We start from the raw sequence: 21,030 nt of genomic DNA, 5'->3' as shown, positions 1-21,030 counted from the left end.
AAGGTGGAAACATCTGAAGCTTTCTGGTCAAAAGATAATGTCCTAGTAATTTGGAACATGACATTAGAGCAAAGCTCATAAATCATTACTCATTTTTAAAAGCATAACAAAGAAATCTAAATACATTAAACCTCGCTGTGCGTTTTCTTCTTTGCACCTCTTTATAGACCTTGTAGAGGTTCTTGTAACCTCTTTGTAACCTACAGAACAGGAATATTAGTCTTGCTGAACATTTTGCTTTCCTAAAATACGTACTCTCACTTGAAATTTCCTGAAAAAAGCAGAGACTCTTAAATAATTAATATACCTCAGTGGGGTAAGGATTTTTTTCTTTCCATACAGCAAGTAATTTTTACAGCTCTGTATTCATCAATCTTTCCTTGAACTACCATGTACTTTACCCATGAACAGAATATTTTTTTTTCCTTTGACCAGCATTTACTCCCATGAGACCAATTCAATGCAAAAAGAGGCTCAGATTTTGTTACTGCATTCTTGAATTTTGTGCTAGGTTTTTGTCCCTGTTCTTCTCCACACTAAAGAGCAGCAGTGGGAGCTCTTGACATCCATTAAAGATTTCTATTGCATTGAACATTTCTGGTGACAGAAAAGTGCAATAGACTTTTAACCATTTTTTAGTTTCTACTGAAAGAAACTATATTTAAATAAATTCTGTGAGGTCCATCTGAAAACCAGGACTGTAAAGCCCAAGTCTGTATGCTTTGTGATATCTGCATTTCTTGCTACAGTACTGAAACTGAAAAGCACTCTCTTGTACTTAAGTATGGTATCCATAACTGAAGGCCAGACTGTGGAAAATAAGCTTGATTTCTTGCACTTTTTTAGTATTTAATTAAAAAAGGAAATCTCTGTGTTATATTCATCACTAAAGTACATAAGAAGGTAATTTTTTTCCAGCCAAGACCTATGTAGAGATTGTGTCTGCTGTACTTATATATGACCATAGTGACTCAGTGATGAGGAGAATCTGGGAGCTAGAATCCCCTCTCTAGAACAGGAATTTATCCAACCCATCCAGGAAAATTCAAGAGAAAGAAAAGGAGAAATGTATTTTAACTGTATGTTTAGCTTTAAAATGGGTTTAACTTCCTAATTCAGTAAGTACATAAATAATGCTTTGTTTCTGAAGATTACTTCATACAGACACATCTCAACACCTGCACAAAATTTCGTTACCTACAAGACTCCTTCGAATGGAATGTGGAAAGGCTGTGTCTGCAGAAAAGTAGTTTGCAATAAGATTGATTTTCTCCTTTACTGTGAAGTTTCATCAAATCCAGTATTCTTTAAAAAGTTACTATTTTAACTTGAAAGTCTTAGGATCTTTGTATCCCTAAAAAAACCCTACAAAACAATAAAATCTCTCTTTCTTGTAATGAGCCCCAAACCCTTTTGAGAAGCCATGAAACACAAGCCCAAATCCCATAAAATAAACAGGTGCACAAATGTTTCCTTGAAGAGGACACTGAACCTGATGTTCCCACCCTAGTGGAATAAACTGCACATTCTCATTGCTGCCAAGTGCACCCAAGAAGGAGCCCTCAGAGCTTTTATTGGAATGATTCAGTTACTTCTCTTTTAATTCTGAAATAACAAGTTCCAGGAGGCTTCTTGATCTAGGCCTCAGGGTATTCATTGTCTCTAATTCTTTTCTAACAAACATGTCTTGATCTGTTTGCTGCCTGTTGTCCCCATTGTTCCTTCAGTCCAATCCATGTGTGTTCCTTAAGTCTCACTTTCCTCGCTGCTTACACACTTTGTCACCACTACTTTCATTAGCCAAGGTGCTTCTCATTGCCAGATGCCTTGCTACCCAACTTTGCAAGCCAAGAGGGAAAGTGTTTGTCTCTCTGTGATCATCCTCTTTTCTTGTTTGGTTGGTCAGTTTGGTTTTTTAAATCCTGCTTTGCTGACTGTTGCAGAAAATCTTCTTCTCATGGATGCATTCTGGTGATTTGTAAGCAAGAGCTCTGCTTGCGGTCCTTCCAATGGCTTCCAAGTTCTCCCAAGGTTTTGATTTAAATGTCTTTGGACATTCTGGGTAGCATGGAGCAGAGACACTCAAGTGGTTTTGGGAAGGGGCAGCACAATCCACACAGGCTTAGGAGCTCCATCTCAGGAGATGCTGACAAACACCCTGGAGTGTTGGGATGCAGCTGGAGATACAGAAGGTGAAGAGAAACCAACTGCAGTCAGAGGTGGGAGGAAGAGATGGTGCCAGTCCCAGAGTGATGGGTTGAGCAGCAGGACTTAAATAAAAAATGAAGTGAGGGTTTGCAGCTCAGCTTGGTGAGGCTTAGACCAGCCCCAGGTTCTTGTGTAAGGCTGGGGCTGCAAGAGTGTTAGGAACCCACCCCCCTGTGTTACAAAAATACCACTTAAAATAGGAGGCAGGGTCTGTGTCACTTACCTTCCCATCCAGCCCAACTGTGTTGTCTCTGGCTTTGTGTTGTCATCAGGGAAGGCTGCTGGAGGAACATCAAGTTCTTCTGTCAGTTCCCTCCTATTCTGCATTCTCTGGATGTGCCCAAACTGATTGGTAGGTGTTGTGCCATTGTTCACTTGCCATGTCAGGCTTTGCATTCACTTTCAGAGTTTGAATCCTTCCATTAAGTTGTCTGTCAGCAGGAGCTAACAGAGGAATGGAGGCTACAGTCAGCAGCCTGTGCCCCTTGATTCTCCTGTTGGGTGTAAAATACCAAATCAAATGTGTGTGTGTACCCAGCCTTCTGGAAAAGTATTTCATGTTTATTAAAGGATAATAGAAGAAATATGAGCTAATCACAGCAAAGAAAAAAATATTATGAAGAGCACGAAAAGTGACGCAGCTATTTCCCAGGTAATTAAAAAATAAAAAAATCCACAAAGAGAAATCCAGAGACTTTTAAAAATACAGGAATGGTGAAAATTCTTGCTTAAATTAAATGGAGTGTGTCCAATGCACCCTCCCAGCCCCTTCCACAAAAGTACTTCATCACTTCTCCCTCTGAAGGATCTGCAGGATCTGAAGGATCTCATGGTTGCCCCCTGCTAGGTTGATGCTAATGGTACCCAGCCTGTGCTTTTGAACCACCTTTTACTCTTACAAAACCAGTCATGTTATTCTGGAATGACCAGACACAGTTTTGTCTAAAAATGGACATTTTAGCTTAAAATTTCCTGCTTCTGTCTGAACTTCGTGATCATTCTAGTTGTTACCATGAAATAGTAGATTGCCAGTTGGAGTTCTTCCACTGTCAGTAGAATCAAGCTTAACCTTGTGAAGAACACAGATAGCAAATACAGCAATGGAAAAGCTCTGATAGAAAAGGTTTTCTGAGACCCAGCTCAGTGATTCCTTCCATTTCCTTTCATTTCATTCCAGTAGGAATCAGCTGTGCAAGCAAATGGGAGGTAGTTTGTTGAAGGAAAATCTTATTCAACATACCAGGATATTCTGCATTGGAATGACCTGTGATTTACATCCTTCAGCCTGGTGAGAGAGGTTTGAAACTTGCTGGATTTCATGGCAGCACAAACCACCATCTGGAGTAATTAATTTCTATATCATATCTCATTAATTTCTATATCGTATCTCGTTACCTTGGGTGCCAAACTTTGTGCAGTTTCTTTATGAGAACATCTGACCCTTTCAGGAATGACATGTGTGTAATTAAGCACATTTGAACTGATTGAGAGTGTAAGCAAAGTCATCAGTCAGATCTTGATGAAGTCAGCAAAGGGATTTTTTGAAACTTTATGCTGCTTGGTTACAGTGCAATCTCTGAAGCCAAATCTGTAGTGTTCCATTCTTAGTGCAATGAAACCCCTTAAGGCTTTTGTATGAAATCAAAGGGTAGCAGTGCCTTTTTTGACAAAATATTTCTTCTTATCTGTGCCATGCTTTGTCAGAAAAGAGGAAAAGTACAGCTGATGCTCTCCTGTCCTTTTGTGGTGGGACAATCTATAGGGCTAGATGTGAAAGCATGTAATCCCCTAGCAGAAAAGGGAAGAGCTGACTTTAAAAAGAATGTTAAAAATCTGAATATCGTCCATTTAAAAGCTAATCTGAAAAGTAGAAATATATATACCCGAGAATCTCTCTCTTTGGGCTGAAAATAAAATGCCAAATTTGAAAATGAGAAAATATTCAGCGAGCTTTAATAAAAGCTAAAAGAAATTTTTTCTACTCTGCTTTTTTTGAAGAAGTTGAAAAGGCTCCTGGTGAAATACTAAGCTCCTTGAGTTTCTTTTTTTAGATGTTTGTAAAAATCACTCTGGGCTTTTATCCTTTTAAATACTGAGTGGCTTCATCAGTCTTCATGAACATCCCGGATCTGAAAGATTTCAACATTGGATTAAATAATGATTCACTACTTTATCATCTTAAAAGCTAATGCTCTTGCCCAGGGAAGAAGTTGAGGAACTTTACTGTGATTTAAATGTGTAATTTAAGGTCATATTAGCAAGGCCAGTCAAACAAAACATTTTGAAAACTATAATCAAGGCAAAGCATTAATATGGTTTCCTTTTTCAGTGAAAGCAAAGTTCTCAGTGTAGTTTCCAGCAGACCTCCAAACCCAGGTTTGGATAGAAAGCCAGGCAAGGTTTTTCTGTATTCAGCCTGCTTGTAAGCTCTGCAGGGCTCCCAGAGTGCCCAGATACAACAAGGTTTTCAGAAGTGGTCTGTTTGCTTCAAGTAGGTGTGACTGACATTTGTTCATTTCAGCTGCTCAAAAGGAAAATATTAAAAAAAAATTATAGTCCAGATTATGCTTACAAAAGAACTGAAGTTGATTAAAACAGGAAAAAAAATCTTTTGCATAAATTACCCAGTAGGAATCAGGGAAAATAAGAAATATTTATGTCAGCTTAAGGATGTGCAATTAGAATGCCAACATTTTGTGTGAATTTGGGTTCAATACATCAATTTTTAATTTTTTTTTCCTTTGGGTGGGGGGAAGTTTGACAAGAGATTTCTGAAATTGTAGAGACACGGGAGAAGCAGTGGCAAAGGGGAGATCAGTCCCCCTGGCTGTGGGAAATCAGAGTTTTCTTTCCTCTGCCTCAGGAAATTCAAACCTACATTTCCTACATGCTGTTTCATAGCTTTCTCACTAGATTAGAGGGTACTTTAGAGTGTTACATGTGCATTATCTCTGGCTGATATAGTTTAAATAAACTGTTGCTAGTGTTAATCTGAATTACAGCTTTTTTTACCTTGAGTGCACACCACAGACCTTACAGTTGTCAGTTTCTCACTGTCTTTAGCTTGCTTCCAGTTGAATATGGAAAAGAAAATAAGGGAAGAATGAAAGGAAATACAATCCTGTGATTTTTTTTAAGTTTCTAATGGTTGGTAAATAGATTTCTTTAAATGTAACAATTGTTTGGTAAAAAGAGAATGTATTTAATAAGCAGTGTTTGCTTACAAACCACCTTATTTTGGTAGCTGTGATATTCTTTCCTTTCCTTGGGGTCTGTTTAGTGCAGCACACTATCCAAGCAGAATTTCCTAAGCTCTTGGATGGACTACTCATCATTAAGGTATTTTCCACTGGTCTTCAAAATTTAAATGCATGTTTTACCAAACCTAAGTAAACACCACGAAATTAAACAAGTTCTTTATGCCAGCTAGAAATGGAAATGCTATGCAAAAATTATGGTTTTTAGTTTTTTGGGTTTTTTTCTCCCTTCTTAATTAATTTTTGCTGTCCCTGCACCCTAAATCTCATTAGCAGAGTCAGTATTTGATCAAACTGCATTATGGACAGAGTTCCATTGTTCTTGGCTTTTTTCCCCATTTGTAACCAGCAAATCCCACTATTCAAACTGTTGTGCTAAGTTGTTTATGTCTCATGTTGGCATCGTGACAAGTGAACACATCACAGGCATGTACAAGCCAGAGCTTTGGAATCCTGGAACAATAGTGGTCTTCTGACTGCCAAAGGCATCTTGCTCCCTGGAAACCTCATTGGCTGTGCTGTGATTTCAAGAGTCATTTAGGTTTTGAACAGTTCCAAGAGAAGAGTTGATCTGTTCACTAAAGAACAGCCCCCAGATACATTTTTATTTAATAAAGTATTCTTTGTCTTAGACTTCAATGTTGTTTTGCTTTCTGTGCCAAGTTACTGAAGTCCAGCTTCTAGGTAGGCTGGATATGCCAGAGAAAGGGCCCAGACAGAAAATAGTGATAGAAATGCCAGTAATATGTAGTTGCTTAAAATTAGCAGCATCTTTGTTGATTGTGGAAGAATGGCCACGTGGCTGGAGCCTAGGAAGTTCAAGTTCTCTTGTTTCTTCTTCCTCTACCCTGTCACATATGACACACTTGCTTTTCTCTAGTTTCCAGTTTTGCAAAATTGCATAAATTAATATGGAATGTCTCATCTCTGATCAACAATGACAGAAAATGCAAAACCATCATCATTTTATTATCAGAAGGTCAGCTTAAAATATGCAAACTCTGAGGCATCTAAAACCCAATATTCCATTATTTCTTCTTACATGCATATTCGTGCCTCTTGGAGGAAAACTCTCTTGCTGAGTTTATGACACACAGAAGACAAGCTAAAATCGTGAAATCATTTTAATAGAATGTAATTTCTTCTTAACCTTTTTGTTTTGCTTTATCTTACAGTTTGCACAGCTGGTGTCTGTCTACAAAACTTTGGGTCCAGAGAAGTTCCCTTTAATTGAGCAGACCTTCTACCCGAATCACAAGGAAATGGTATGTGCAAATATCATTGCTAAATTTACTTCGTGTCTCTGTAGATGTCACTGGAAAGCAGGGACTGCAAACACACAATTAATTTCTCCCATTTGCTGTCTATTTGAAAAGTAATTCTGGAAGCTTTCAGAGGGATGCTACTGGGTGACCACTTGAAAGCACTGTAGGGGCTAGCTGAAAATTTTCAGATGTGAAAGTAGTCATTTTTCAGCTCACCACCTCCAGATCTTAAAGAGATTAAATGCTTATAAAAACTGCACTTTCAGCCTAGTCCTTTATGGTAGGTACCAAGTGTTTGTTATCTTTGGAGATGGTGCACAAGGCTGTGTGCCTGTCAGAGTACAACTTTGACCTCATCTTAAATTAGGGTATCTGTGCCATGTGATCCTCAAGTACCTGAGCTGACATCCCCAGTCCTTTGCAGATGTGTTCATAAAAGTAACAGCTGTGACCTTTACTCATGACCTGTTTTATGCTGCGGATTTTTTTTTCTTACTTTTCTCATGATTTCTAAAGAGATTTTTTTTTCCTGAGTGGATTTTTCTAGAGGAAATCTTTTCAGCATGAATGGAAGCTGGAGGGAGGCTACTTGCTGATTGATTAGATTAGCAGAGGAGCATCAGATCTCCCTAGAACTGAATCCTTTCAGAATGTCACAATTCTGACAATTGCACAGACTTGCTACAAATCTCAACCACCTGCCTGGTGGTAAAGTCCCCAGGCTGTAATTGCTGTCTCTGTGTCTTGAGACTCTGGCTAGCATTTTGTTATCATAGGTGGCATCTAAGAGCAGCACCTGGCTCAGTTTTTCTCTGAAGCCATCTTTTTGCCACATCTCTCTCATCTTTTGGTGATAAACAGTGTTGGTGCCATGCTGTATGGTTGGATGTGCTGCCAGGGTGGCAGGATGGCTCTTCATACTGCTTTCCCAGTAGTCTCTGGTTTCCTTGGGCTTTCTGACTTGCAGATTGTTTCCTCTCCTTTTGTCCTGTGTCACACTTCTGCAAAGAGCTGTCACCACAGTTCTGTACTCAGGAAATGAAAATCTACACAGAAATTTTGTAGGTACAAAAGACCACGGTTCTGATCTGCTGGGGAAGATCCAAATATTGTTCCACACAGGCAGATCTTTTCAGAGTGGAAGGAGGTTTTGTTGTTGGGTTTTTCAGGAAAATATACAACTTTGTGAAATTTGTAATTTTTTGATGCAAAGGAAGTGTTTTGCCCTGAGGCTTCATCTGTAAGAGGCCATGAAGCAGAACCACATCTCATCTCCTGCAAGATGCTTTTTTAATCAGTAATAAGTTTTGTATCTCTATTCTCCTGAGAATGGCCAAGATTAAAGCTGGTTTATAATTTCCTGCATGCAGTTTGTTGTTTTTTCTTCATTATTTTATCTGCTATTCTTCAGGCTCCCCAGGGAAGTGGTCATGGCACCAAGCCTGACAGAGTTCAGGGAGCAGATGGATTATGCTCTTAGTCCTGGTTTAGTATTAGGGACTCCTGCAGGAGCTGGGAGCTGGGCTCAGTGATACTTATGGGTCCTTTCTGGCTTGAGATATTCTGTGATTCTATGATTTTTTTTTTTTTTTTTTTTTTAAAGCAGGACTGTTTAATGCATTGCTAAACTGCAATACACAGAAACAGAGAAAATATCCTGTTATCCGGGGACAAGAATTGATGTGCTAATTTTTAATTTTTACATAGTATGACCCTGTAGAAGGTCTAAGGAGTTCAGTTTCAAGCTGCTGTCTTGAACCACTGATTGAATTCACATTCAGTAACAGAACACAAACAAGAAAGTGTCTAAGGCATATTGTGCCTCAGAGTCTAAGAAATGTTTCAGTGCTTTCTCCCCCTTTTATCCCTCCATATTACTCATTACAATTCTGAACTGGTAAGTTGTCTTTTGTTTCAACTTTTGAATCTTAATATTCTCCACTGCTGAGTAATTTTTTACCTATTTCTAAATTATGAATGTTAATCAGGAGAGAATGTCTGCACTTTGGTACTGCATTGTCATACATGATTTAGAGGTGCTGAAATAACTGACTGTGATGACTGAAGCTCATTCCTGGATTTTTTCCTTCTGAAGAAATCATTTGGAACTTTGTGGCTTGAAGGAGAATGGGGCAACAGGACACACGATAACATTTTATTCAGTTTTCTAGAATGAGGTGTAAAATGATCTGAGTAGCAGTCTTCTAGCTGATGAAATCATATGGTGCTGTTTAAATTTTGTTTTTTTGGTTTTTTTAACACTGTTTAGCTAGCCTTATTTGCATTTACTTTTACAGTATTTGGTTGAAAATAATGTCTGGTGGTTCCTCTTGTGTTCCTTCCTTTCCATCTTATTCTCCACATTGTCCCATTCCCCACCCAGTGCAAACCAGTTGGGGTGGGGGGAACAGGGGAAAACTCCAAATCCCAGAGAACTGGGTGTTCAGCCCAGTGTGCCAGAGGTGGGGCTGTGCTTCTCTTTCTTTTGCTTCTTTCATACCATGGTGATCATTGGTGCTGAGTCCTTAGAGGGCAAGAAAAGGTAAATAAACAAAGATGCCATTCTTTTGTGTAAAAATGGAGCTGCTTTAATGAAACACTTTTTGAAACAGAAACATTCGTCTGAGACTGATTAAAAACTATACAAAATGCTGTAAGGCTTTTTGAACTCACTGCTAGTTGAGTCATATATACAGCCTTTCCCTCAGTAATTAGTTCCTTTTATTTCACTACATTCCCACCTCCTATGTTCTCTGTCATGAAAAGAAACCTGGCTTTTTCAGCTGTTGGACAATTTAATTAAAACTTATCTGGAAAGCTGAGCAAAAGCCATCAATATTGAAGGTGGGTTTTTTCCACCCTTCACCTGGACAGTCTCCCTTCTCTGTTCTTTCCCTCACTTGGATCAGAAGTCATGTGAGTCATTTCCAAATTAAAAGTCGTACCAGGCTGTATTTCTTCTCTAACCTTTCACATGACACATCCACAGTTTCAAGGAGTAAAAATAAAATGTTGTAAAAATAATCTGCTGTTGATAATACACCAAGGCCACTACTGTAAAAATCTTGATAGGAAAATAACATATTCATACTGTTGCATTGCAGTTAATAGTTTTCATTATTTTATCAGTGCTGAATCTGAGGGAAAACAGAGATTTACTCCAAAAGGCATTTTGTAAAGCTTTTCTTGCCATATTTATTGATACAAAAAATCTTTGTGCCATCCATTGTGGGAAGCTTGGCCAGATTTATGCTCAGAGAGAAATCCAACTGCTTGACCATTCCTCTTGAAATAGCTCATATGGGATATTTTATGGCAGGTCAAATATGAAAGGTTTTAAAAACCTTTATAGCCTTTATAGGTTTTAAAAAGGTTTTGAAAGGTTTTTAAGGTTTTAAAAACTAATTATGGCATGCGATCTATGGAACAGCTTATTCATAAATATCCAAGGTAACAAATACTTTTACAAGGTGCATAAAGAAGGCCATCTGAGTTGGATTAGTTGAGTTTAGGGTCTACTTACTTTAAAAGTGAAGGAGAAAGAAGACTACATTCAGTAAAAAATGCAGAAAATATCTGTTTGCTGCAGAGTGCTATTCAGAAGATACCATTACATCCAAATGGATTTGGAAACAAAATCCATGCACTGAGTATTAATTAGCCACGTGCTTGATTCAGAGTTTGTATGGTTATTAAGGCTTCTCTATTAAGGGAATAGTTCTGGTTTGCCATGAGGAAATAAGCCCTGTTTTTTAAGTCGTTCTGTAAATTAGTATCATAAAGGCACAGCACTGACAGTAAATTCCATATTATCTCTGCAGTATCAGCTCATTTTTTGAAGAAATGCAACCTCTTAATTTCATTTTTGCAAGTGGCCATAAATGGTCTATGGTCCAAATTAGTGGTAGGTAATTTTTGTCTTTAGCAAAGCAGAAAATGAGCTAGACTTTACACTGGGCAGCACAAGTGTATGGTGTTTTCATGTAGGATTGTAAATTTAACCATGAAAACTGATTTAAAGTAAATAAAAAAGAGAAGTGTTGACTATTAAGGGACATGAATTCCTCAGAGGAGTAACTGCCTTTTTTCCTGTTGAACTTGCACCAGTAACACTTCAATGGAATTGCAGAAGTGTAGCCACAAAAAAAAAAAAGTCAATTTATTTTTACAAAAGTTTTCAAACTTTTGTGCTGTGTTCTATCCTTTGAATATGAAGTCATGCAATTGACAAAATAAACATTAGAAACTCAGGATGTCATAAAAATAATTTACACAGGGTTTGTTTTTTTTTGCAAGTAGACATAATATCTAATGGAACTTATCTTGGGGTGTGAGAAGATGTGAGGGACAAGCTGAATGTTATGGGCAAAACACTGCTTTGCTGAAGTGAATAGAATTGGAGGTGCCTGTACTTAAAGGGGTCCCTAATTTCTTTGCAACTTTAAGTCATGATGATTTTTTAAGGAGGGCTTGGGAGGACCCTTGAGCTGCTGGCCAGGAACAGCCCTGGGTCCCCAGGAGTGAGCCAAGTGCTTGTGTTCAACCTTTACAGAGTCCTGAGCTAACCAAATGAGAACACAAGTAACTCAGTTGCTGCCTGTTGTTCTAAATTCTCACGTGGGGAATTTGTAGCCAAATCTGAACTGAAGTGAGAAAAACCCAATGGTGAGAATTGGAGAGAATGAAATATGCCAGAAGGGGCACGGTGTGAGAGTTCCCATCCAATTTCTAGGACTCAAGCTAAACTTCAGGCAGAAGAACTGTCTAAACTTTGGCATTTACTGAAATAATTTCTTAAGTTTTGCCACTGTGACTTGTGCTACTTCTGTGAACTTAAATATGAAATCAGTTGCTAACTACAGTAATCAGTTCATCAAAGGTAAGACACTAAAAGCTGAAAGGCAAAATATGTTGTACCACTTGTATGGTACAAGCTCATGAGTGACCAGACTCAGTAGGACAGAGAACAATGGGTATTCAGGAGTGAAAAATCAGTAATGAAAATTGAAACTAGGAAATATTGTCAGGTATTTGAGAGCTGTTTAGAAATCATTTTCAATGCAAGCTAATATCTATTGCATGTATTTTTACATCAGTTCCATGAGTTGCTAATCCAGGATTTTTAAGTGTACTGAAATACAGTGACCTAGTGACATATTTAGAGAGTTGGTATCAAGTACTACGACTGCCATGGTGGTGGATGGGATTTCTTTAAATATGAGCAGTTTCAACCTTTCACTATTTGGGTTGCTCCCATAAAACACTGAAGCGTGAGAACATCTGGCTTTTCCTTCAACAAGGTATAGCTCATCCAGAGGAATATTCAGCTATGGGGTAAAAGGATTTGGATTATCAAGGCTGGTTTTTAACTTAGTTGTCAATAAAAGTTACAGCTCTGTAGATAACAAAAGCTATGACATAACTAACATCTAGAACAGGGAGCAGAGATTGTTTAATCACTGAAGTGTTCAGTGTGCTTCGAGAGATTAGGAAAAACAGGGGAGGGGGGGTGAAATTTTTTTTTATAGTACATTGTTATAATACTTTACATATACACTGTACAATAATTCTTTTGTATCAGAAGACTTTCATACAGAAAAAAACCCCAACAACCAGTTCTATAAAACGTTCCGTAGTTCATCAGAAAGATTTGTAATAAACCACGGGGTCTCTTAACCTGTAGGTTAACAGAAGCAGGGGACAAAATTCTGGCAATTCTTTTGTTCTTGTACATTCATATTGGAAAAAAGGAAACTTTTGTTTTGCCTTGGAGGACACAGAGGAGCATTCTCAGCTTGAGCCTCCCTGTGCAAAGCATCACTTTACAGAGTAGCTACCTCCAGGAGATGTGTTCCTCATCTTGCGTGAGCGCCGGTTCCACGGGCTGGGATTTCAGCTGGAAAGGACAATTTGGTTTTGTTTCTAAGCAAGAGCTACGTTTGGAGGATGGCAGTTCAAAGCTGTGAGCGTGCAGTGTTGGATGGAATTGGACTCCAAGGCTTTTTCAGGAGCAATCAGTTTAAGGTTCACTGATATCAATAAACTCTTTCTCAGGGGGGGGACCGCCTCGGTACCAGCTGCAGGTGCCATCACTTCTCTTGATGCAGGCATAGTGCTTGGCTTGGTGCCCATACAGCTTCCTCTCTATCAGCCAGTCTGTCCAGAGGCATTCATTTGGTGCAGTGATGGAGCAGGGCACCATGTAGCAGGTAGTAATCTAAAGGGGAAGGAGCAGATTGATTCAGTACATGGCAGCTGAACAAAACCCCAGCTCCCAGCAGTGGAAGCTGCTGGTGCATTTGGTTCTGGACTTACTTTGCAGCCACAGCCCATCTGATATCTCTGATTAAGGCTCTTCTTTTGAGACAAGGATAAATCATCCCATGGCTCAATGTAGTTGCATAAGTGGATGAGGACTTTACCATCACTCAAAATTTGCCCTGCAGCATGGAAAAGAAGAGAAATCAAGCAAGGAATTTGGGCTTCAAAATCGCAAAAATACCTGCAAGTTTTTAACTCATTGCCCCAAATTAGCCACATTGCACACTTCTTTTCAAGGAACAGAATTATAACTGGGACAACTATTCTGCTGATTGCAAGCTGAATGAATGTTAGAGATTTAAGAATGGTATTTTTCAAGAGCTGTGGATAATCTGCCAGCAGGGGTGGATACAAATGCAGTAGCATCTTAAACTAGATTTCAGGACTCTCTAGAAAAATCTGTAATTGCTTAGAACCCCAAGTCTGCTCACATGTACACATGCACTGTCTCATGAGACATTTGCATTCCTGTGAACATCAGTACTGTTGGAGTTTAAAGAATTGTGCCATACTAACTAATTGCATAGCTACTGGCTTTGACTTCCTTTGAAGCTGCTTTAAGAACTTCAGATGAAGGATGGAAAATGGAAGATCACAGTCTAATTACAGCTTTACCATATTTGTACATCTCCTTGTGTTTGCATCATTTAGTACTTAAATATATCTTTTTTTTAACAAAGGTTGGCATTATTTTTCCAAAGGCAATTTTAAGCATTTAATTCTAGTTTCATAGGTACTTCAGTAGTGTTATATTTTACCTGTCAAAAGATACTGTTTTTTGTTGTTAGCATCTAGTTTCACTCCACAGAGTGATGAATCAAAAGGGGTGTAGACATACTGGACATCCTTCAGCTTTTCAAATCCTTTAAACATCTGAAAATTAGCAGAAACAGAAAGTAAGTAGTGGAAAACAATCATGGAAAAACAGTTGCAGATGACAGCTGGAAGAGGTGAATTGTCCATCTCTAGAAAGACTCTGAAATCTGAATTTGTATGAGGAAATGCCAAAACATTTCCTTCTCTACAAAATGAAATGCCTGGTTTTAAGAAGGAAATTAGGTTTTATTTTTTTTTAAATTTTAGGCTCTAAAATGTGTTTTTTTCAGTGCTTTTAGTGTATCTTCAAAGCCTTACTCTACAAGTTGTATTCTACCCCTACCTTCCATCTATGGGTAACACAGACACAGCCTTTATCTCATCACTGAAAGATGAATTTATCATCTTATTAATACAGAAAATTTGCTCTTTGTCACTGACATGAAACATGCAAAGAGATTGACCATTGCTCTTGTATTTTCATTAAAGCAAGCTGCTTTTCCACACCCAGAATTTTCCCCAAGTGCAACCTTCTCAAGTAACTGCTGGCAGCTGGGACCCAGCTCTCAGAATTGCTGGGCTGGGGGGAGAGCCAAAGCCTGGGCAGCCTTAGCCAGCATCTCCAGCTATGAAAATCCTGCCCTTAGCAGATCAAACCAAGGAACCATGAGATGCTAATCAACTTCAAGATGCCTGTCATCACCTGGGGTGACATCACCAAGCCCTGGTCCCCCCTGGGGCCCCTGCTCAGTGACGTGGTGCTGTGTGCTGACAGCTCAAAGCTCCCCAAGACAAGCTCTCCCCTCTCCAGCTGGCCTCACTGGAAAATGTTTTCATCTTACTTGAGTTCCCTCAGGAGATTTAAATAGTACAAAAAAATTACACAGTAATACGTTGATTTTTTTTTTCCCCCTCAAGCCTTATTTATTGACTTTAAAAAAAAAAAAAAAAAGCCAAAGCTGTTGTCAGGGAACTTCTGGTCCAAATATATCAGATGTGGGTTTGAAATACTTAGTAGAAAAAACAGACACACCGAATGAAAACCCAAACCAGTATCATAGAATCACAGAATGCTTTGGGTTTCAGGGGATGGTAAAGCTCATCCAGCTCCAACCCCCCTGCATGGGCAGGGACACGTCTCACTAGACCAAGTTGCTCAAGGCCCCATCCAGCCTGGCCTTGAACCCTTCCAGGGAGGGGGAAATTTGCACAAAGCAGGAGTAGAAATAATAGAAAAATCTATATCAAAATGCAGATGTGTCACATTTTATTAGCCAGAAGTCATCTGGTAGGTGGGGCCAGGCAGATGGGAGCAGGAGCAGGCTGCACGTGTGCTCTGCAGCATCTTGCCTGCCCCAGCACCTCAGGCACAGCTTTCCTTACTCCTGCTCAGAGCCATTCCATCCCTGACATCTTTGGAACTTGATTCCACAGCTGCTGCTACCTCCAAATCTGAATTATTGAGGGCGTGGGTACCAGACACTGATCTGTCCTTCATAGTGACTGTGTGGGCTGGCCAGGTCTCCTCTGAGACTCCACATTCAGAAACCTTTGGTTAGGCTGCAATGTGGAGTAGGGAACAACTTTTCTTTTAGTATGTCTCTCACTCGTGTGTAAATGAACAGTAGAGGCATTGTGCAGGCAACACAAATTGATTTAACTGTAGAAAAATAGATATAATGGAGATCCAGGCAATATTTAGATGAGTTTGCTGTTTGGCTTTCTGAGGGTTTTCTTCTTAGGCTGGCTGAAGTTTTTTTGAAATTACATTTCTGGCCCAGCTCTGGTTTTGACCTAGATATTGATTAAAGCATTTCTTAGGACTTTAATGCCCTGTTTAATTCAGTAAATTATATTGGATCTTCTCAATCATATTATCTGCTGATGCTGTGAATTCTGCCTCTGCTAAGGCAGAGGTAAGATGGCTGGATCAAGTCCTCAAATTGATATCTGGGGTTCTAGCAGGGCTTTGTTGAGTTAGGAAAACAGGGGGAGGGCTTGGGAGAACAGAGAGATGTGAGCCTGGTACTAGAGGCTCTACTGACACAGTCCCTGTGCTGCTGAGGTGGATAACCAGGACCTGTTGCTGTAATATTTTGGAATACTTTCTTTTAAGACTTCATTTTAAGACTACATCATTCTCCAAAACTCTTCAGCTACCCCATGGCTTATTTTCTCAGCTTCTCATGGTGACTGATGTCTACCTTTAAAACCATTTGTGCTGGAAATGGTGGTGGTATTGTGTTCCCATGTATTGCATGGGAAATACTTGGCAGTTTGGGTTATATTGGTTTTATTTGGTAGAATGTTTGGGTTTAACATATAACAGCTATATCTTAGGCTGGTGTTGATACTCTGGGAGTGTAGGACAGTGTCACAAAATGGCACTTTTTCTATATTTGAGTGGCTCCTCAGAAAAAGTATTATGGCCAAGATGATAGCAGTAGTGTTATGAAGACAAGTAATTGCATAAAAATCATGGATTTTCTTATCCCTTGGGTATCACACTGTAAGTGTCACAATTTAAAAAAGTATGGCTTCTTAATGTGTAAAAGATGAATAAAGCCCATCATTATTCTTTTCTTCATTTCTGAAAATGAGTTAAAAAATAATATACAGCGTTTATGTCTAAAAATACCAGTGTTCTAATGCTAAACCTACTGCACTGGTTTTAAAACAACGAATTAGTTTTTGGAACAGGAGTAGCATAAACCAGGGGCATTAATTATGTTATAATATCTTGGTAATTTGACGTTATAATGTCAGAGATTAATGTATTAGAGAAGCTCTGGGGCACTTGGCTGGCTTCCCAGGGGCAGTAAAACGTAACCATTAGAGGTTCTGTGCTTCTCTTGCTACAGGGGAGAATTGCTGAGGGGGGTGCAAATGTGGCTTTGAAAATATTCACCCAAACTAACCCTGGGCTGATAAGAATGTTTTAGCTAGACAGGTCTTGGAGCTCAAATGAGATGATCAGGGAGTCTGTTCTTCATTTCCATGGACTATAAAGTGAGGTTTTAGCATATCCCTGGGAAGCCTGGAGGCTATTTTGCCATTTGACATATGCTTTGGGTTTAGATTCTTTTAAGCTATCAGCTGAGAGAAAGGGGAAGAAACAGTGTTGGTCAAGTTATTGCTCTGATCAACATAGTTGTTGGTTATTGAGGAAACAGACAGACAAATGAGGGCACAGGTCCATGAAGCTGAGAGTGAGTATCTCTGATAGGCTATTTCTGTGATGGTCTTAGTCAGTCTTTGAGGAGGCAAATCTGGCTGATTGTATACAACATTATACTATTCCACTTGTTGGCTTTACACTGTTTAAAAGCAGGAGCAATTTAAAACTCTACTCAGTTTATGTGACTTGTGACTTTACAGTCTTATCCACAGCACTTTCCTATTAAGCTGCTGTTAGTTTAGAAGTATTTCTCAATATTTTTTTCAGTATTCCCAGTCCTCTTTAATTTGTCTGCCACCTCCAAATGATCTGCTTAGACTACAGGAGGTTACATCACTCTTTTGTCAGCTCCTGCCTGATTTACCAGGCTGAGGCAAAGTTGCTTTCTGGATTTGCTTCACGAGCCATCCCACGAGAGCTCTGCAGTTTGCAGAAGCTGCTGTTTGCTTGCCCACTCTGGGTTGCAGAGATTTCAAACAAAAATCCTTTCATTGGGTTTGCTGGAGCTGGGAGCTGGGCCCCAGCACAGCTGAGCAGCCTCTGTGCCAGCCTGGGAGCCTCAGCTCCTACCTCCTCTTAACCCTCTTCAAGCCAGCAGAAAGAATTAGGAGGGTGGGATCACTATTACCCATTTGCCTCTTCTCTAAACTTGTCTGTAACTGATGTAGAGCATCATTTATTAGAAAAAAAAACCTTTCTGGGATGCCCTGTCCTTGCTGACTTGCCTTCTGAAGCTTCGTGGAAGTGTGAGGTTACTCAGGTGTTTCAGGGCAGCAACAGAAAACTGAAGCACTAGTGGGAGGAAGGAGAACTGGTCTGGTATTTATATACTTATTTCTATAAAGAAACGTTTGAAAACATCCTTAATAGTTCAAAAAGACAGAAAGTGGCAGATGGTGAAGAGTTTTGGTGTTTGTTTGTTTGTTTGAACGAGGTGAAAAAAAAAGGGCTTGTTGAAATTGGTGTAAACCCTTAACCTGTGTGATAATCACCCCTGTGAATATTTTGAGGGATTCTTATTTTTCTTTGTAAAAGTCCTGTGAGATTATCTACCAAGGCAAACTGAAGGACTGGAGTTTGTTTGAAAGCATGTAGCTGTTCACAGTGATCTCCTGAAGTGCTCCTAGTAAATGTGCTAATGCAAGGCTATACAGGGACCACAAAATAATATTCTGTGGAAAGTGAGAGCTAAAAAAACTTAAAACAAACGAGCAAGAGAGACCATCAAGTGATAAATTCCAATTGAAAGACATCAACCATTTGTTGTGTATTTTAGAAACAGGGAGATCCCAATCTTATTGACATCAGTGGTGTTTTGATGGTGACTTGAAAGGGATCAAGATATCTCCTCTTATAAACGAATGGATACATCTCCTTATTGGAGCTGAACAAATAATGGAAAAATCCTCTGAGATTCTGAGTGGAGTTTTGAGTGCTCCAACTTTGGGTTTGCTTTCCCAGCAGCATTGATACAAATGGAGTTTTGTTTATATGGATATCAGGAAAGGACTCCTCTTACTGCAAATACCCTGTTTGCTTATGAATCAAGGGCCTTGCTGTTTCAGCTGGGGCTGCTTTCCTGGGTTTGCAAAGTTTGCTTTAAACTTCTGAAGAGCTGCAAAATCATAATGCAACAGAGATGATCGAGTCTAGACCAGAAGCAGCAAATTGAACACCATTCCTAGGTTGAAGGAGCATAAATTCTTCATAAAGCAGTTGTGCATCACCATGATTTTCCTAATTTCATTGCAATATAGTTTAACAAGTAGGTCATGAATGTCAGAACAGCTTTTTTTTTTTTTTTTTTAAATCCCTACTTTGCTTTGTTCTGTGTAGTTCACCCAGGTCTGACTGGAACTTGTATTAACTTAAAGCACTTCTGGCTAAACTGAAATCATTACACATGTTATCAGCATTGAAGTTCAAAGTAGCTAAGTGATTCCATGTACCTTTATTTGTTTGATTTCATACCGGATCATTTTGTGGGTATCAAGAGGATCATCACTGGCAGGAACCACCTTTTCACTGGATATTTTTGCTCTGATCACTGTAACAGAGAAAAAGATTTAAAGGCAAATAAGCATAATGCCTAATCTTACAAGCAACAGTGAAAATCATTGATAGATTTTGGCATTGGTTTTACACTTAGATAGAAGTGAATTTTAAGACTCGTTGGTGTAAGGACACTAAATTGAGTTGACCCCTGAAAATAAAAAGAAGTGATAGAAATCTGAGTTTTCAGGAACCTGGGAGTTGGTTACCACTCATTTTTGTCAAAAACTACCCATCAAAGTCTTGGGATGACTTGAATCCCATAACATTTTAGAAACCATCCAGCATTATAACTAGCAGGCAAAGGAAGAGGACACTCTGTACATGAAAGAGGAATTGTTGATCAGTTTAATAAACTTGGTATTTACACTCTGAAAGACTGCCAGGAGAGATAAAAGCTGCAATTTTATGTATGAAATCAGAAGACAAGAGCAGTCTTTGATTCACTGCCCCGAGACTACAGCTTCTAGCATTTTTCTTAATATGTCATTGCTTATGTTTGCCTGTGGAAAGAAGTTATTCCCTCTTTTGAGACATTTTATTTCCTATTCTTTTACCAGGGAATTTTTTTGAAAGAAGAAGTTGTTTGTTTTCCTCTCTGTTCTACTTGTATATACTGTTTAAAAGAAACCAGGACTATTAGGCACAGAGAATAATAGGATTTGGGGAATATTCTATGTGTCCATAATTCCTCTGGGGACTTCTACCCCAAAAAAAGTACTTGAAGTCCTGTTTTTGCTCAGTTCTGGATGACCACTGTTGCAGCCCCTCTGCAGGTGTCCTTGTAGAACCCACAGTCTGTATCTGCATAGAGGGAAGAGTGGCAAAGGCTGGACCAGGGCCAGCCAAACCACACACCCACCCTAAGAGCGATGTGCACTTGGGCAGAGATGGATCTGTTCAAGGACCATCTGCATTTTTGGGTGGGAATGGTTGGATTTGCTGTCTCTGACCCAGGTGTTGCTTGAGGCAGTGACCAGAACACACTCTTCATCACAAGGGCAACTCTCAAGCACCTTCTTTTTAATTTTGTTTTTATTTTTACCATTATTTTTTATTTTTACCATTCCATCAAAATGAGTATGAAATGGGCAGGGTGTTTCACAGAATAAGTGGTAAATCCAACCCCTTGCTCAGCTTGTTTTAGTACACTGAGGGCTGTGTCCAGCTGAGTTTCTGCTAGCCAGGGATGCAGATCCTACAGCCTTCCTCAGCCCCTGTTCCAGTGTCTGACAACTCTTACAGTAAATCCTATGCTTCCACTTCACTGAAAAAAACCTCCAAACAACTCAAGCTGATGCAGAGGAAATTTTTTTCAACCTCAAACTCATGCTTTTCCCCGAAAAGCATCTCATTGGTAGACTGGCCTCTAAACATCGTATCTAAAGGAAAGGAGGAAGAAATCCAGATTGGTGTTTTCCTTACAGCCAAAAAGAGGTCAGTCTAATCTAATAGTGGGCAATTCTCATTTCCTCACTTACTGGCAGAGCAAACTAGATGTAATAATCAGCACAACATAGACTCCTACAGCTTCAAAACTTGAGTCCTCAGTCTTTTGGCACAATGCTGCCTCCTCCCAAGCCATTTAAACTCTTTAAAGGACCTTTTTAGATGTATGGGTTGGACTGGAAGAGTTCTTTCAAGTATGAACAGCAAATTCCTCAGTTCTAATGGTAAGTGGCAGCATCTCTTTAATCATCTGCACATGTGTTATGTCCCCACAAATTAACAGGATTTCTCCAGGGCTTTGATCTCATTCCATGACATGCTGTATACACAGGAAATCTTTTCCTGCCTATTCAGTACAGACATTGGTAGGATGGTTAAAGCAACTTTCCCTCTTATGTATAACATTGAAACATTACTCATTTTGATATCTTTAATGAATTCTGCTTGTTAGCCTCTGAGAGGAACATGCCAGCTGACCACTGAT

General features: G+C 39.3%; 2 protein-coding genes across 3 annotated transcripts in view; one reads left to right on the top strand and one right to left on the bottom strand.

Annotated features, from left to right (window-relative positions):
- The window catches only part of SYN2 (synapsin II), a 120,481-nt gene that overhangs the window by 21,174 nt on the left and 78,277 nt on the right, over positions 1-21,030 (top strand). The window contains exon 5 of the mRNA XM_030458618.1: positions 6,641-6,730. Within this exon, the coding sequence (XP_030314478.1) occupies positions 6,641-6,730 (90 nt within the window). The remainder of the gene's footprint in view (positions 1-6,640; positions 6,731-21,030) is intronic.
- Positions 9,296-21,030, bottom strand: part of TIMP4 (TIMP metallopeptidase inhibitor 4) — a 29,855-nt gene continuing 18,120 nt past the window's right edge. The window contains exons 2-6 of one of the 2 annotated variants that reach the window (XR_003988054.1): positions 18,995-19,092; positions 13,810-13,924; positions 13,046-13,170; positions 10,133-12,947; positions 9,296-10,074 (exon numbers count right to left, since the gene is read on the bottom strand). Coding sequence is in view for 1 of the 2 variants with exons in the window: in XM_008506349.2 (XP_008504571.1) it covers positions 12,750-12,947; positions 13,046-13,170; positions 13,810-13,924; positions 18,995-19,092 (536 nt within the window). In the remaining variant the exon portion in view is untranslated. Of the gene's footprint in view, positions 12,948-13,045; positions 13,171-13,809; positions 13,925-18,994; positions 19,093-21,030 lie in introns of both variants that reach the window. The other variant, XM_008506349.2, reaches the window with a different exon arrangement.

The sequence above is a fragment of the Calypte anna genome, chromosome 12, assembly GCF_003957555.1.
Source record: "Calypte anna isolate BGI_N300 chromosome 12, bCalAnn1_v1.p, whole genome shotgun sequence".
Classification (NCBI taxonomy): domain Eukaryota; kingdom Metazoa; phylum Chordata; class Aves; order Apodiformes; family Trochilidae; genus Calypte; species Calypte anna.
Note: the sequence above shows the minus strand (reverse complement) of the source record. Positions and strands in the feature narration are given on the sequence as shown.